This window comes from Daktulosphaira vitifoliae, unplaced genomic scaffold (assembly GCF_025091365.1).
Source record: "Daktulosphaira vitifoliae isolate Bord-2020 unplaced genomic scaffold, ASM2509136v1 Scaffold_4, whole genome shotgun sequence".
Lineage (NCBI taxonomy): Eukaryota > Metazoa > Arthropoda > Insecta > Hemiptera > Phylloxeridae > Daktulosphaira > Daktulosphaira vitifoliae.
Genome location: NW_026099575.1, coordinates 7,965,454 through 7,984,132, shown reverse-complemented (window position 1 = coordinate 7,984,132; position 18,679 = coordinate 7,965,454). Strand labels below are relative to the sequence as shown.

The following is an 18,679-nucleotide window of genomic DNA, read 5'->3' as shown; positions in this document are numbered from 1 at the left end:
GTTTCTATGGTATTAATTCAATTAATCTAGACTCGATCAATCTGGAAACTAAATATCCACCTTCATTAATTAGTTTTATCAATGGCCAAATTTGTTGATTTGCCTTCTGAAGTCATTTATCATGATAGTATTATATCAAATGAATTAAGAACTATGGCAAAGGAAGCATTTGTCATATTTGATCGAAACAACGAAGACAAACTAAATGTCCGCGAACTCGAAATTGCTCTAAGGGCTTTTGGTATAGATGCAACGGATGACGATGTCGTATCTATTGTAAACGAGTATGATCCGAATGGCCGGGGCTTTGTAACATGTGAACAATTTACGATGGCAGTTGCTAATATGTTGGCTAAGTTTAAAGAGGGTTGCCAAAATCTAAGGTCTCTGCTAGCTGCTGCGGATAGTGATGATACTGGCCAGGTCGGCAGGGAACATGTTCGCAAAGTACTTACTGAGTTTGATAAGACTCTAAATTCTGAAGAAATCGATGAGATGCTTGACGAAATCGACACTGCGAAATTAGGCAAAATTGATTACGACGAGTTTATCGCTAAAATGGTTAGGCCGTTTGGGTCAGATTAAACTAAACAAAACAATAATTAAATTTACTATTTATTCAAAAGTGGTTTTCAAGCAGTCAATAAATACAGAAAATTCCGTATTCTTATTATTTTTTCACTTTAATAGCCTCTAGGATTAAAAATAAAGGAAGATGATGAATAGATGTTTTCTACAAACAGAATACAAAACTACCATTATGTAATTATTATCATCATTAAAGCGAAAATATTATGTCAACGTAATAAGATTAAAATTTCTAATATTTTTTATTATTTTGTAAAATTAATTTATATGGCACCTTCAGTTGTACTACACATTGGTACTTAGATTCTATTTAATATCCGACTTTTACCGAAATTAATTAATGCGATTCTAAAAATTAGCCTAGTTAATTACAAAGCAATGTTTTTGTTATTTTGAATTGTAATTTTATGAGAAATTATACCGTGGTAGAAAATTTTAATAATTTTAAAATTCATTGTGTATTAATATTGTACTTGAATTACTGTGTACTTTTAATCACGTGCATTTCATGTAATGGCTGTATTTATCAATATATGTTTTTTAGATACTTAGGTGTAAAACTGATACAACTCTAAATTAAAGCTTCAATGTTAAACTTTATTCAACGGGTAAATTTATAATATAGTTATAAAAATAGCCCTTTGACTTATTAAATTACTTAAAATAAATCTGGAAAATGCGATTCATACTCACTCTGTATCAAAAAGGCATGTAACTCAATGAATATCTGTCCTAAAATTGATATCAACAAATCAAAATGTTTTGTAAAAAAATAGTTAAATAAAAGAATTTTTCAAAAATTATAATAAAAAATCTATTTTTTAATTAAAATTTTTTTTTATATGTGAAAAATAATAAAGAAATATGCTATAAGATGGCAATAGTTATTTAAAAAAATTTCTTAACAAATGTTAATTTTTTGTGCTTGTCACATCACCTGAATTTTTTAGCAATATTCTTTTCAAGTTATCTCTATAAGTATTGGGGTGAAAATATATCGCCGAGACGTTTTTCATTGTTTTATCAAAAATTATTCTTGAAAATCATTAATTTAATGTTGGTCTCAATTTGTCAAACGTGCGGGAAATTTTCAAAAATTTATTTTTGACACAGATATTAAAAATCTGTTTAATAAATACATCAAATTTTGTATGAATACTGTTCATGTAAAATAATTTTAAATACCTAAATAATATCTATTACGGTATGTGAATACATGTTAGATTTTAAATTTATAAGAAAAAAAATTCGATTTAATTAGAGTAAATTGATAAACTAAAGAAAAATTTAGTATACACCAAAAAAAGGTGTAATACTCAAAGTTTTTAGTCAGTCAGGTTTAATTCGAATTTCTTTAAATAGTACAATTAATTTATAGTAATTTATAATTTGATGTTAATACTATAGAAACAAAAAAAAATTAATATAAACGAAATGTAATTTTATGATTTAATTGGTTATACAAGTGATCTTAGTCGTTATCTTATAGGGATGATCGGAGACAATAGTAATATTTTTAAATTAATAACTTTTTTAATAATTATTTTTTATTTTACATTTTTTTATTGGTAAAACTACCATTTGATAAAGGAATAGAATACCTACTAAATAATGTCTCAATTACTATTTAATAACAGTATGCTTGATGCATAATGATGATGTTTTGCATCGACAGATAGCAAATATTTGCTATCTGGACGAGTGACTTTGATCGGTATCTTAGTTATGGTTTTTAAATTGCAAAATTAAGTAAAAGAAGCAATAGTAGAACTAGGGTTTCGTCTAGGAAGAGAATATATAAATAAAAACATTTTGATACTTTTTTTAAATGTGAAAACATTGTATCTTTGCAGTCTAATTATTTTTGTGTTGAAAGGACATGAAGTCATACCTTCCTGTAATACGCCATAGAAGAAAATAATATATAAAGAAACGTTATTTTCTGATCAAATTATTTAAAATATTTAATCCAAATGGATTTGCACACTCGAATCTTTAAACGTCAAAATGAGTCTTGAATTTAGATAATTTAATAATGTTATTATAGTGCTTAAAAATTATTAATTTTTTTACTTTAAAATCTCATAGAGAGCTATTCTAACATTTCAATATTTTGTATCATATTCCTTGGTATTTTTTGTGTAATTCTTCGTATAGTTCATACTATAGGATTTTACAGAATTATAAGAAAAAACTTTAATTTGATGTAATTTCATTATGAACAATTTAATGAGCACAATATTTTCAAACTAATTATAAGATCATAGGTGAACAGTCCACATAAGCCATGATCTGACTTAATGTGTTATTATATTTTATTTACATTAACGATTTATATTATTTATAAAAACAAAATTTAGCAAACTAAATGTACCTGCTAAAATAAATATGATAACGTTTTAATAGGCCTTTAATATTCATAAAATTTATTTTTATCGTTTTTTATGTATAAGTAGTATAATAATTTTTCTTTGTTAAAAATTTATTTAAGTGCGACAGTGAACATTTCAATTTTATTTTAGTTAAATATTACAAGGTATAAATCATAGTTTAGCTCATTCTTATAACTTTTTAAACAAAGTAGATAATTATAACTTTGTGGTTTAAACAAATAAATTATTATTTACAGAAAAATTTATTTTTTAAGAAAAATCATTAATTGTTATTAAATTTATAAAAAAAAAAAACGTATGGTAAGTTTAATCAGTTTATTAGTGTAAACTTTGTAAAGTAATATAAAAATTAATTATGCTATAGAGACATAAGATTTTTCTTTTCGGTATATTTTATCCAATTTTGATATTCTAAAACATAAATAGATAAATACATTTTTAATGAAATCAATTATTATGGTTATAATACGTTCAATTGTATTTGAGAATACTTTTATCATAAAAATTACATGTATGCAAAAATTATATGATTTTGCGTAATATTTATTTGATATATAGTATTTTACGGTAGAATACTAATAAACAAATTTATTATTATTTTATTATGAATGATATTCATTTAAGTTTTTAATTCATAAGTTTTTTAACTTATGAAAAATATCAACTATGTCAGTTGACTATTTATAAAAGTATAATCAATAACTTATGATATTTTTATCAATTTCTATCAATTATTGTATCTAAATAGTTTATAAATTTAAAGTATTTATCAACATTACGATCATAATTCATTTTATCATCTTCTACTTCAAACATTTTCATATCATTGTCTATCTGGTCTTCGCTTTCATAAAGACTACTACCTATTAATATTTCTTTCAATTTTTCTCTTGATATATATCCTTTTCCTTCAGAAAGGATCGTGAATGTTTCTTTTTCTTCATCAATATCCGTATTGTTTTCGAAGTATATATAATATAATAAACTTACAAATGTTTTGAAATCTACAGTATTTTGCCCTAAAATTTTTTTTAGAAAATGTTAAATATTATTAGATATTTTGACGATCGCATAATTTTGTTTAGTTGACATATGCCAGGATTCTTTTAATTCGAAAATCATTCTGAAGAGAATTTGGAAACTCAATGATTTTATTTAAAGTGACAATCATAATTTCTAGGTATTAGACTTAGACTAAATGGCACTCAAAATAAAAACAATCAACAGTTAACGGACTTTAATTAAAAAAAAAAGAAATTTTGAATACATAATATTGTCATAACATAATACGTCTTTTTTTAAATTGTCTACTTTAATCGTTAACTGCTTTAATAACCGTTAAAAAGACTTGTAATACAAATAAAGTATACACACACACACACACACACACATATATATATATATATTCATGTATAAAAAAAAAATATTTTAATTTATAATTAATATATTATTACCATCACATTTTAGTGGTATTTTTTTAATTTCTTCCTCGTTAAGAGTAATACCGATCATCTTAAAAAGGCTTATAATTTGCGTAACAGGAACATTAGTGTCATTATTATCTGACAATTCAATAAATAACTGCTTTAATATATTTAATTCTTCTTCTGTCACTTGATATCCCTAAAAAAAAATAATTTCCATATATTAGTGAAAAAAACATACGTGAAATTTATTTATAATAAATTAAATAGTTGAATCTTAAATACTAATATGAAATATTGAATTATTGAAATGTATAAAACATTAGTGAATTAATATTTAATTTTTAATTAAATAACAATAATTTTTGTAATATAAAAAAATTTCGAACTCGAAAGTAATAAATATTATATTTAAAAACCTTAATACATCTATGAATTTTAATTTGAAATTTGTTTTTTAATATTTTGAATAAAATTACTTCTATTGGGCTGTTTTTTTCAGTAAGCATCGAAGGCATTGTCAAAATGGGTATGAAACAACTCACAAAATAGAATGCACACCAAATTTTAGAAATCATATTAAAAAAATGTATTGAATTTTTAATTTTAAATGATCAATTGTTTAAATTTTAAAAATTTATTCAATCACGACAATACAATTTATTTTTTCAAATTAAAAAAGTCTTTTGTGACTTTTTATTTTAACGATGAAAATTTTTTTTTAAATGCATTTATTAATACACATTTTGTGTGCGCATGCAAGTCTATAGTATTTTGCTATACGCGAAAACAACGAAAATATATATAATAAATATGCATACAGAGTGATCGGCTTATCATAAACCAATTGATTACTCTCAAAATAAATACAATATTGGAAAAAAAAATTTTTGATTTCTTCTAGATACATATGATTCTTGATTTATTAACTAAAAATTACTTTTTTAGAATCCTCCATTATAACCTAAAGGGGTAATATCTTTATTTTTTTGAATGGCAACATATATATTTAACTTATAAAATAAAAATGATTTAATTAGGGAAATAATTGGTCGATAACAATTTTTGGACTTGTCGTTTAGAAGTATTTAATAATTTAAATAAATGACTGGAGGTGAGGAGTGGGTGTTGCTATTTTTATCATTAGTCATTTTCAGTCCGTACTTTTCGTCCTGCCTTGGTATAAATATGAGGAAAACTTTTTAAGTACAGTTCCAAAATTTGTTACGGACCAGTTATTTTCTTAATTAGATTATTTTCTATTTTCTTAGTTAATTAAATATGTATTAAAATAAAGATATTATCCCTTTAAGTTATAATGGAGGATTTAAAAAAGTAATTTTTAGTTTATAAATCAAGAATTATATTTATCTAGAAGAAATCAAAATTTTTTTTCCAGTATTGTATTTATTTTCCGAGTATTCGTGTGGTTTATGATAAATCGATCACCTTGTATGTATAATAATTTTATATATATTTTTAAATTGTGTAAATTAATAAAAAATAAATTGTAAGCTATAAATCAGGTTCTGCAAATTCATAATTTACTGGATTTCCATATTAGTAGTTATTTATTTATACAGCATAAGTATTTCTGTGCTTTAAAAATAATGTACAATAAAAATTACCATTACGTATAAAATAAATTATAAAAAATAATTAAAAATAAATATTCATGTACATTTTATAAAAGAAAGTATTCAGAGTCAAAATTGATTCACATAAGGAAGTAATATTATCTATTATATTACAATAGATATTATTTTTTATATAGTTTGTAGAATATTTGTAAAAAGTTGGGGTAATATATTTAACCATATGATAAACTATAAAAATTTTCAAAGTTCTCAGTAATATTTTAATCCCATAACGCTCAATAAAATAATAAAAATTAATCACCTTAAATTTTTAATTAATATGTTGAATAAAATATATGTAAATTTCTTTTTTGCTATATTTTATTTGCAGTTATTATTGATTTCTTAAGTTGTTTTTTCCTAAAGCAAAATTTTTGTATTACTTATAATATATATATATATATAACAGAATTCAATAAAATGCAATATTATATATTTTTTAGTTGTAAATTATGCCCTAAATCATAATAGTTCTGTATTTTAATTGAAAGCTGTTAGAGCAAAAAACAAGTACCAAAATTAGACTTCCTATGGATATTTATCAATTCCAAGTAAATCAATATATTATTTTATAATAATTATAAAATTATAAAAAAAATTTAAAGACTGGGAATGTCATTAGCATTCCTAAACATTTTTTACTTATTATGCCAATATATTTGAATAAAATTAATGTAATTTAATTATAAATATATATATGATACAATTAGTAAGATAGAAATTCAATTATTTTGTGTCAAATTTTTTTTATTCATAATATAATTTTGTTATACGATGCTTCAAAATTAATTTATAACAACTTTTATTATTTTTTATTTTAAAGCATATTTTTAATATTTTTCTACATTTATTTTTTTTTCTGTTACCAGCCATAAACGCACATTGCTTTGGAAGTTATTCCCATTTTAATACATAGGTCAGTGGAGAAGTGAGGCGAAGAAATGTTTAATGATAACAATAACAGCCTCCTCTTCTTATATCCAATCAGTACTTTAAAGTATTATTAACATCTGAGATAAAAGTCCCAAAGTTATTAGCGAACACTTATTTCCTTAATTATATTATTTCTATTTTAGTTAAATATGTATATTACATTTAAAAAAATAAATTTTACTCCTCTTTATGTTATAAGGAATGATAATAAAAAGTTATTATTAGCTGATAATTTCTTTTATGCATTTTTTTGCCATTATTATATTTATTTCTGTATAAAAAAAGAGATAAATATATATTGCCATTATACAAGGGTCATAATTAGATCATTTTAAGATCTAATTAAATAAATATGTTGTTATTTTAAATATATTTCATATTAGTGAGTAATGGAATACAATTTTAAAATTTTCAGTATATAACACTTAAAAAATACATACATATTTCCTAGAAAATTTTTTAAAAATTTGTTTGAAAAAAATCAAAATAGCAGCATTGGTATACAAATTACGCGTGTTTAAATAATAATGTAAATCGTCAAGTATTTGAATATCTTTTATCTATTTGTTTCCTAATAAATTTAAAACATAATAAAATAGCATAAATAGAATTGAATACAAATATTAATAAGTTAATGATATTAGTGTTATTTAAAAAATTATACAGAGTGATCCAGTATGTTCTGATATCTCCTTATAATTTTTGATGCAGTTAATATTTTACGTTACTACAATTTTTTTTAATAGTTTTTATATTTTGGGACCCTAATTAAAATTAAAATATCTAATATTTTATTTATTTATTAAAAAATTTTTTTTTATTTACAGAAATTATAAAAATAAATTAGAAGGTTACCATTTTTAGAGTAGATTTTAAGAAAATTTTTAATAAAAAAATATTTTATCAATGTCTAGTTGTAAATTATCAGTAGAATTTTAATGTTTGTCAAAATTATCTGGTTTTTTTTAAGATAATAAACTTAATGTAATGCTGTAATAAAAAATCTTATATAAAATAGTTAATTTTATTACTGTTGCATTCTAAATTTTATTTGATCATTTATTCTCATTTAACCACAATTGCCTAATAAAATTATTGGTCACTTCATAAGTTATATTATTCTAAGTAGTTTTTTACTTAATACAAAAAATAAATTTAATAACAATTAATAGTCTGAAAAATGTCATTATTTTTAATAAAAATAGTTTTATTGTTATTATATGAGAAATAAGTACTTCTGAAACTTTTTGAACCAATTAATTTTTGTTTTTTAATAGAACAAAAAATTTATATTTTCCATTTTATTTTAAGTAATGTATTTTGTGTTCCGCAATCTTTTTCAAAAAAAAAATAATAAATCTTGATTTTAGAGCTCTAGAAGATACTAATTATGATATAATGTTACATATATTTTAGCACCTTATATTTTAATATCATTAAATGGTGATTATTCTGATTTATCAATATATAAATCTGGTAATAGAAAATGTGTATAATATGTAATTGTGTTTTATGTTTATACAATTGTTATATCTCTGATATTTTTTATGAATTTATCTAATAGATTATTTGTTGTATGAGTTTTAGATAACTTTTTTTTAATATAATACTCTTCGTCCCGTCTAAGTATAAAAATTAGAATAACTTCCAAAGTACTGGTAAAAAGTTGTTATAAACACCTTATTAGTTTTTTTTCTAAAATTTATTAACTAGTTAAATATGTATGTTTCCATTTAAAAACATAAACCCTATTATGTTATAAGGGAAGATTCTAAAAAGTTATTATTAGCTGATAAATCAAAAATATATGTAATTAAAAGAGATCAAAAAAGGTTTCTAATACTTTATTTATTTTGCGAGTAATATAGTGGTTTAGGAAAAAACTATCACTTTGTATACTACAAGTGTATGGTAATTAAAAGAATCTAATTATTCTGTGTAGCAATATATTTAATTGATATAGAAGAATAATTAAACAAGAATTAAACATAATTTTATTTAATAGATGAATGTTTTATTTATACATGAATATTTATTTGTTAATTTAAAACATCGAATATATTTGTATAAAATAAATTCTTATTTTATAAATGTATTTATTAATAAGTAATACTAATTTATGTATTATAGTAATTCCATATTTCAAATAGTTTTCTTCTAGTTCTTATAAAAATCTCTTGGTATTACATCGTTGCGATAATGTTTATATATTTTCAAAAAGTCTGAAACAAAAGTATATAGCATCAACAGTTCTAATAAAAAAGATTGTTAATTTTTTAGCTTCGATGCGAAGCTGAGAAGGTATTGGTTTTACTAAGATGTGTTCTTTTTTTTTTTTGTGTGTTACCACTTTTTCTCAGCTCTCACCGAACCGATTTCTTTCAATGATACGTCAAATATCACAAATTGTATCTAGTCGAAGACATTACCCTCAAAAATTGATAAAAATTCCCTTGTTCCCCGTAAATGGGGGAAACCTCCAAAAAAATTACGAATTTAAAAATCGCTAATTTTCGAAATTTTTTCAATTTTTAGCTTCGATGCGAAGCGGAGAAGGTATTAATTTTACTATGATGTGTTTTTTTTTTTTTTTATGTCTGTTGCCACTTTTTCTCAGCTCTCATAGGACCGATTTCTTTCAACAATACGTCAAAAGATCACAAATCGTATTTAGTTGAAGACATTATCCTTAAAAATTGAAAAAAATTCCCTCGTTTCCCGCAAATGGGGGAAATATCCAAAAAAATTACAAATTTAAAAATCGCTAATTTTCGTAATTTTTTCACTTTTTTTTCTTAAAACTTCCATAACTTTTTGAAAAATCAACAAATCAACATAATTTTTTTTTATACTAAAACCTTAAATATTTACCTTTCATTTGATATCATTTTTTTGAAAATCTAACACTTAACCTGCTCATTGGGGGAGATTTAAAATAGCAACTTTTTTACAAAAACTAACTTTTTCAACTTAATTTTTGAAAATGTTCCGGAAATACTGCGTCCTTTAAACATATATCAAATTAAAGCTTATTTTATGTACTATCAAATCAAAAAAAAAAATTTGTCCCGACATCTTATCTTCTATGTGCAAATGGCTGTCGAAAATTTAAAAAAAAATGTAATGTTTGCGATAAAAATGACCTTTTATCGGGATGTTTTTTGTACTTAAAACTGCCATAACTTTTTCAAAAATGAACAAATAAAAATAATATTTTTTTGTATTGAAACCTTAGATATTTCCCTTTCATTTGATATAATTTTTTTTGAAAATCTAACACTTATTCTGCTCACTGAGGGAATTTAAAATAGTAATTTTTTTACAAAAAATAACTTTTTCAACTTGATTTTTGATAATGTTCCGGAAATACTGCGTCCTTTAAACATATATAAAATTAAAGCTTATTTTATGTACTACAAAATGAAAAAAAAAAATTTGTCCCGACGACCTATCTTCTATACGCAAATGGCTACCATATTCAAAAATATGCTATTTTTGTATGAAAATTATGGGTTTTGTATTTTATTTTAATAGAAGTTGATGTTGCTTTTGCAATTATCCAACAATTTTTTAAAATTAAACACTATCTACAGATTTGCATCGAAGCGTTTCTTATGATAGTGATTTTAATCACTGTCAGATTAAATCTAGACTGAACCCAACTATGCAATGTCTCCACTATGCCGCGACCCCACTGTGCTACCGTTTTTTTACTTAAAAGTGCCATAACTTTTTCAAAAATAAACATATCAATATAATTCTTTTTTATATAGATGAATAATATCATTAACTATCATTTGGTATATTTTTTTCATAAATTTAACCCTTAACCTGCCCACAAAGGGGGGATTTAAAATAACAACTTTTTCACAAAAAATTAACTTTTTCAACTTAACTTTTGAAAATGTTCCGGAAGGTCTGACACTTTTATATATATCTTAAATTAAAGCTAATGTAATATACTTTATTATGCAAAAAAAAAAATTTCGGACTTTATTTTATCTTCATGGTGAAAACAGACATCAAAGTTTATAAAAAAAATACGATTTTTGTAAAAAAATTCTTTTTTATATTTTTAACTTTATAATGCTATAACTTTTTGAAAGATGTATGGATCAATATAATTTTTTTTTTATAGTTGCATGATGTCTTTACTTATAATTTGGTATATATTTTTTTTATATCTGACCTTTTACCTGCCCACAGGGTTGGATTTAGCATATAAAACTTTAATAATCTAAAATTTTTGCAATTATGCTACTCTAATTCTGAGATACAGAAATAGTTTTTTATTATATATCTAAACTTTATTATTTAATTATTGTTTTTCTAACATTTTTTCTAAATGTCAAGTATAGTTATATATTTATATGAAAAAGGTTTATCATTCGAAATTCTAGGGTTCAAAATTATATAATGGCTCTCTCTTTAGGAAAGACAATTATATATTAAAATTTACATTCAATAATAATGATAGGACTTCAATATTTAATTTCAAAATTAAAAGGCTAATCAAAATGAAAAAAATATTTAAGTTAGTATTCGAAAATAAATAACAAAAAATAAAAATTGACTTAAAAATTTTAATCAAAATCGTCATACTTGAATATCGATTTCTAATATACTATGACAAAATATTCTGTCGTTATATAATAAATGCTTAATTAATTTTTTTAGATATTATTATTTCTTGAATTTTTTTTTTTAGAAATTGTTTTGGCATTGATATAGTTATGGTCAATCTCAGGTATTAAGATCTATTTTAAAATTCTGTATATATTTATTCACTGGTTTGACAATAAGTGGTCAAACAAAAAAATGAATAGGATTCATTTTTCTTTTATTATTTGCGACACTGTGATAGATAGAAATATTACAGTGTTATGACTTTGTGGACAAGACAATGAAGATGTGCATGAGCATCGTATGTTTAATAAAATCTACATACATTTATTATATTTAATCATTTAAATTTAGATTACTTAGTTTTGCAAATATTTTAAATAAGCAATATTACTAAAACATATAAATAATAATAATAATAATTAGTTTATTTAGTTGTAAAATAATTACCATTAAAAACTTAGGTAGTATCTCTTGATTTTAAGAGTGAATATTGTGCAATGCAATTATATATACTTATATAATTTTGAGACTTATATTAACACGTATTTGTTAATACTAAAAATTAACTATACTACTGATATAATATAAAAGTATATTAATAATTAATCAGCTTTAATTAATATTTTTATTTAATACAATAACTATAACATTATAAAAAAACTAATGTAACAAACAACGAATACGTAATTCAACGTTCGTGTATTTTTATTATTCACATATATTTAATAAATTATGAATGATTCAAATTGACATATAGACGATTTAGGTGCATTCGAGGGGGTAGCTAATTAAAAATATTTTTATCAAATAATTTGGAAATAATTAATGCAAAATGTGTTTTGAATTTTGAAATGATCCATTTCAAAGACCAAAACAGTTAATTTCACTACGCTCCCAAACGTAACCGACGTACACAACCTTATTTTTTACTATTAATTGATGTTATCAACCTATTGGTAAATTAGAAATAAATTTTATTAACAATCGTGAAATTACTAATAATACAATATTTTGTACTTATAGTATTAGACAATAAATACTCATTAACAATTTTTATAAAGCCAATTCCAACTTGTATTAATATTTTATTTATAACCTTAAAATGTAATAATGAATAAGCAGCAAAAATTAATTATATCTAAGTTATACCATAAATTATAATACTCTTAATTATTAAAAAAAACAGATTAGCAATGACTACATCTGTTTATGTGCACATAAATAAATGTAAAGAATATATATAAGGGTGTATCGTAATTCGCAAAACGCAAATGTAACTTTTATTAATGAATATTTTGTTAGAGCCAAGTGATAAATTGTCGATTAGTACAATAAAAAATAAGTGTGCGAAAACTGGGCTTTTATAAATGACTCCTTCAGCTTTAAGTAGTTAATTGAAGATTTAGCGCTTGCAGGAAAATTTTGAGCTAAATTGAGGTAATACTCGGGCATCAACAGGCAAAGGATGATGCTAAAAATGATAATATTTAATAATAAAGTGTGGAGGGGGACAAAGGGACATTCCACAAAACACAATAGTTGCGAGTCTGTCGTATGAGAGATCATATGAAGGGGTGCTCTGCACCCCTTTCTGTAAATTATAAAATTTAAACTTTTTAAAAAAGGAGTCATTTGTCAGAGCTCAGTATTCGTACACTTCTTTCTTATTGTACTAATTGACAATTTATCACTTGGTTTTAACAAAATATTCATTAATAAAAGTTATATTTGCGTTTTGTGAATTTAGATACACCCTAATATATATATATATATATATATATAAGAATATAATGGTGAAAGGGTGAGTAATCCTTCGGACTCTCCCATCAAATCTATTATTATTTAAATAGAAATTGAAAATGTTTTAAATTCATATGTTAGTTGATATAAAAATCATAAAATCGTTTTTTTTCTGATAAACTTAATCGAAATCAAAATCGAAAAATAGTTTTATCGATTTCAAACTATGCATTATGGTATAGAAAATAAAATTTAAATTAAATAAATAATAGTAATAAAAATTTAATACGTCTAAAACTTACTTTCAAAACTGACTTCATCAGCAATTTCAACTTTAGAATTTTCCATTATTCTATTCAATTTTTCATCATTCATATCTTTATCAATTAAACTAGTTTCTATTAAGAAAATTTTTAAATTTGATTTAGTGATGTGATCAGTTTCATTGGAAAGATTGTCGAATATATATTTTAATTCTTCATCGTTAAAATTATCAACCATTTTGTCAATAGATTTGTCAATTTGGCTCATAAATTGATCAAATGTGAAGTCTTTATATTCTAATAATTAAAGTAACAATTAAAAGTTAACTACTCAACATAATAATTTTACACAACTCTGACTTAATTACAAAGTCTTGTAAGCTATAATTTTGATTAACTTTACCTTTTCTATCAAATTTGATATTTTATTTTTTTTATAGAATTTAAAATTTATAGAGTTTGAAATAAACAAGGGAATAAATTTTAATGCAACTCAATACAAATTTACAATAATTTGCATTTTCAGCATTAAATAAAATTCTATAAAAAAGACCCCAAGTTTCACCGTCAAATTTTTACACATTTTTACATAGTATAAAAGTTTATTAATATAATATATTTTTGATTTAATGCTAACAATTTTTTTTATTATAAACAAATAATAATTAACATGTTATTTATATCGTTTTCTTATCTTCAAAAAATACTTTAGCATACCGTGTAAAAATATATATTTTTTCTACATTGCATCCTTTACAATTTTAATTAATAAAAACGTTATTATGTAAAATAAAAAAATTAAAAGAGCATTTAATAATCAAAAATATTTCTGATATTATTTAATGTGGACATTTATCTTTATTTAGTATACTAAATAAAGATTTACTTTTTATTAGTAACAAAAAAATCGTATTATCATCGATTCAATGGTTATTTATTAATATTTTTAGTTACCAAAACATAAATCACATATATCTTTAATTTCTGTATCGCTTAATGGTACATCGTTGTGTCTAAAAAATTCTAAAATTCTTGTTGCTACGTCTAAATTATTAACATCCTCAACTCGATCATCTGATATATTTAATTCAGCATCTGTTTGGTCGATTTCCATATCCTATAAAATAAAAAACACCATTATGAATATTAATAATAATGATATATTCTGTGATAAGTGTGATTCTTACAACACATTTCAACTCAATTTATCTTAAAATAATAATTGTTTTGTAATTTTTTTTTTCGATTTTTGTTATATTACTTATGTATCTCAACTTATATGTTATAAACTTTTTTTTTGGTTCATCCCTTATAACTGAAAGGGATTTCATTTTATTTTAGCTTTGACGCGAAGCTGAGAAGGTATTGGTTTTACTAAGATGTGTTTTTTTTTTTTTTTTTGCCTGTTACCACTTTTTCTCAGCTCTCACCGAACCGATTTCTTTCAATGATACGTCAAAAGATCACAAATTGTATCTAGTCGAAGACATTACCCTCAAAAATTGATAAAAATTTCCTTGTTCCCCGTAAATGGGGGAAACCTCCAAAAAAATTACGAATTTAAAAATCGCTAATTTTCGAAATTTTTTCAATTTTTTTTACTTAAAAGTGCCATAACTTTTTCAAAAATAAACATATCAATATAATTCTTTTTTATATAGATGCATAATATCATTACCTTTCATTTGGTATATTTTTTTCATAAATTTAACCCTTAACCTGCCCACAAAGGGGGGATTTAAAATAACAACTTTTTCACAAAAAATTAACTTTTTCAACTTAACTTTTGAAAATGTTCCAGAAGGTCTGACACTTTTATATATATCTTAAATTAAAGCTAATGTAATATACTTTATTATGCAAAAAAAAAAATTTCGGACTTTATTTTATCTTCATGGTGAAAACAGACATCAAANTTCGGACTTTGTTTAGTCTTCACGGTGAAAATGGCTACCAAATGCTATTATTGTGTGAAAATTTTCGATTTTATTTTTTGCATTTTTAACTTTATAATGCTATAACTTATTGAAAAGTGTATTGATCAATATAATTTTTTTATGGGAAATACTATTTTTTAATAATCCCTTTTTCATTCGACATACTTTATCTTAATCAGGATATTAATAAGGAACTAGCAGTTTATGAAGCTTTTGGAATAATCCACCAATTTTTTAAAATTAAACACTATCTAAAGATTTGCATCGAAGCGTTTTTTTTTTATAGTGATTTTAATCACTGTCAGATATCATTATACTTGATCCAACTATGCCACGTCACCACTGTGCCGCGACCCCCCTGTGCTGGGTTTTTTTTGAATGGCAACATACATATTTAACTTATAAAAGGAAAATGACCTAATTAGGTAAATAATTGGTCGATAACAATTTTCGAACCAGTATTTCAGAAATTATTTATAATTAAAAGTAATAACTATAGGAGAGGGAGTGGGTGCTGCTTTTTTTTTTACTAGTCTTTTCCCGGTCGTACTCCTCCGTCTCGCCTAAGTATAAAAATGAGAATAACTTCCTAAGTACTAATTCAAACATTGTTATCTGCCAGTAATTTTCTTAATTAAATCATTTTCTATTTTATAAGCTAGTTAAATATGACATTTCCATTAAAAAAATAAACTTGACACATTTAAGGTATAAGGAATGAACGAGAAAATGTTTTATGACAGATAAATAATTATTATTTTAAGAGAAATTAAGTGGAAATAGTATGAAAGAATCATTCTGTATACATATATTTTTTAATTTTTAACTTATATATAATAAACTAGCAAGTATGTAACTTATAACTAATGTTAAAGGTAATGAAATTCTGTACGTCTTGGCGGAATAAAATGGAACATTAATATACCAACACACTAAGGCACGGCACGTTTTCAACCTATTGGTAAAATCCTACTTAAAGACTAAAATACATAAAAATTTTGAATATCAAAACTATATTTTTTCGGCTATAAAGTAACAATTCAATATAATGAGAAATTTGATTTTGAAACTTTAATAAAAATTTTATAGTTTTATAGTTTATAGAACACTATAATGGTCATAAATGAAAATTTTTCTTTTGTAAACAGAAATTTTCTATAATAGAAATGAATCACTTGTCACTAATATTATTTAAAATTAAAATAATATTAAAAATATTATTAACTTAAAACTAAAATTATTTAATTCAAAAAGCCATAAAAAAATTACTACAAAATTGTGGATACGTATTTCTGGAAAAATATTATCATTACCATGTACAGTACGCTTAACACATACTGTCAGTAACTAGTATAATAATTGTTTTGTGGCTATTTTAGTTAAATGTTTTTTAGTTTTAAGTTAATAATATTTTTAATATAGTTTTAATTAAAAGAAAAAATAATTTTTTTGTGTATTTCTCACCAATAATATATTTTACCACGTCATATAAATAAAAAGTTTTATGTTTTATTATTTGATAAGATTTAAAGCTCTAAAGATTTAAATATCTAAAATGAAATTTCATAGTTATGGAATACTTTAAATTATCTTTAATCACAAATAATTTTTATAATTTTAAATGCTATATAAAATTATCAACTAATTGTTATTTAAATTGTATTAAATTTAAATGAAAATTAAAATTAAAATACATTACTTCAGATGTCGTATTATTAATATTACTATTCGATCCCCAGACTAATGAAGACACAATGCAACAAACAATACATAATCTAAGACGTAATTGTAAAATCATTTTTTGTTCAATATATGATGTTTAAGATTTAAAAGATTGTCTGATTTTGTAAAAAATTAATTTTAATAAAAATTGTCTAAAATACGTCGGTCTTAATATTAAATGTGTTTGTTTTATTGTTCCATTCCAAGTTTTATTTTTATAGTTTGAGTAATTTATTCAAATATTGTAAAAATAACCAACAGAAGGCATTATGATTTTTTTATTAATAATACTATGAAAAATTATAATATGACGTTTATTTCAAAATTAATTAAAATAGTTTCTACTGTTACTCAAAAAATTATTTAGAGAAAAATTTAATTTTTATTTTGTAAACTAATTTATTCCCCCTAAGTTTATGATATTTTTTCCAATATTATTTTTAAAATTAATTTTTCTTTGGAATCCATCACGATATTAGAAAATAAAAATATTTTAAATTATTATATAACATTGATGAAGTCTTTTTTGATAAATTGGGAAATCTCTGTGATTTTAGGTTCGAGAGATTTAGAGTTGTGTGCAGTATGATCATATCAAAATCTCTATAATTGAAAAAAAAATATTTTAATGAGTCCTAAGTTGTAATATTTATATTTTTTAATTAAATAAAATTTTTTTTTAAACTAAGTTATGAGGAATTAAAATAAACATTTTGTTGGAAGAATGGATAAGTAATCAAGCGCTGAGCTGACTTTTATTTCGTTTTCGCAAAATATATAATTACATGCCATTATTTGTGTATTTTCTTATTATTATATTAGTTAATACTTAATTTTAATTTTTTTTACAAAGCATCTAGATTAAGTTTTAAGAGATAGTAATATGTATTCAGTCGTCTACCTTGACTCTCCAAAATTATTTCTATAGATAATTAAAAAAATGACCATTGCATAATTGAGTATGTAATACAGATTCAACTACATATACAGTTTCTGTATACAACGGAATTTGAATGTACCAAAAAATATTTTAAGCTTAAACAATGTTTCGGTTAATAAATTAACAAAAATATATATTTTCGTTTTATTAGTTAATATTCTAATATAAAATATCTGAGGACTAAATTATTAGAAAGATTCCAGTAACGGCGGCCGTCTAAGAAAAATTATCATCTTCTTCCTCGCCTTAATTCCCAACTACTTGGGATCGGCCACCCTTATCCTAAACTTCCACTTGATACGGTCTCCCACATCATCTACGCTCATATCAGCTGTCCTCAAATCGCATTCAATAGCATCCTTTCATCTCTTTTATGATCTTCCTCTACCTTTTCTTCCTTCAACATTAATTTCTATAACTATTCTTACAGTTTCCAATTCTTCTCTCCTCATAACATGACCAAACGATTTAAAAAA

General features: G+C 22.9%; 3 protein-coding genes and 1 long non-coding RNA gene across 5 annotated transcripts; 2 read left to right on the top strand and 2 right to left on the bottom strand.

Annotated features, from left to right (window-relative positions):
- Positions 1–81: 81 nt before the first annotated feature.
- LOC126904148 (neo-calmodulin-like) lies at positions 82–585 on the top strand. The gene has a single exon (XM_050682902.1). The coding sequence runs from the start codon at positions 82–84 to the stop codon at positions 583–585; it is 504 nt and encodes a 167-aa protein (XP_050538859.1).
- A 2,697-nt stretch (positions 586–3,282) lies between these two features.
- On the bottom strand, positions 3,283–5,113 carry LOC126905805 (calmodulin-like). Its single transcript, XM_050685879.1, has 4 exons — positions 4,885–5,113; positions 4,436–4,604; positions 3,761–4,000; positions 3,283–3,392 (listed from the first exon to the last, which is right to left on the bottom strand). Exons 1-4 carry the CDS (start codon positions 4,981–4,983, stop codon positions 3,340–3,342), a joined length of 561 nt encoding a protein of 186 aa, XP_050541836.1. The 5' UTR covers positions 4,984–5,113; the 3' UTR covers positions 3,283–3,339.
- Positions 5,114–6,482: 1,369 nt separating this feature from the next.
- LOC126905808 (uncharacterized) lies at positions 6,483–17,215 on the top strand. Of its 2 annotated transcripts, XR_007704112.1 has the most exons (5): positions 6,483–6,593; positions 6,912–6,958; positions 7,803–7,825; positions 11,684–11,722; positions 16,417–17,215. It is a non-coding gene; the product is annotated as an uncharacterized LOC126905808 (long non-coding RNA). The 2 variants fall into 2 exon arrangements; XR_007704111.1 differs by lacking the exon at positions 6,912–6,958.
- Positions 8,991–17,442, bottom strand: LOC126905803 (uncharacterized). Its single transcript, XM_050685875.1, has 4 exons — positions 17,241–17,442; positions 14,559–14,721; positions 13,644–13,901; positions 8,991–9,197 (listed from the first exon to the last, which is right to left on the bottom strand). The coding sequence occupies exons 1-4, from the start codon at positions 17,337–17,339 to the stop codon at positions 9,133–9,135; spliced, it is 585 nt and encodes a 194-aa protein (XP_050541832.1). The 5' UTR covers positions 17,340–17,442; the 3' UTR covers positions 8,991–9,132.
- Positions 17,443–18,679: the final 1,237 nt, after the last annotated feature.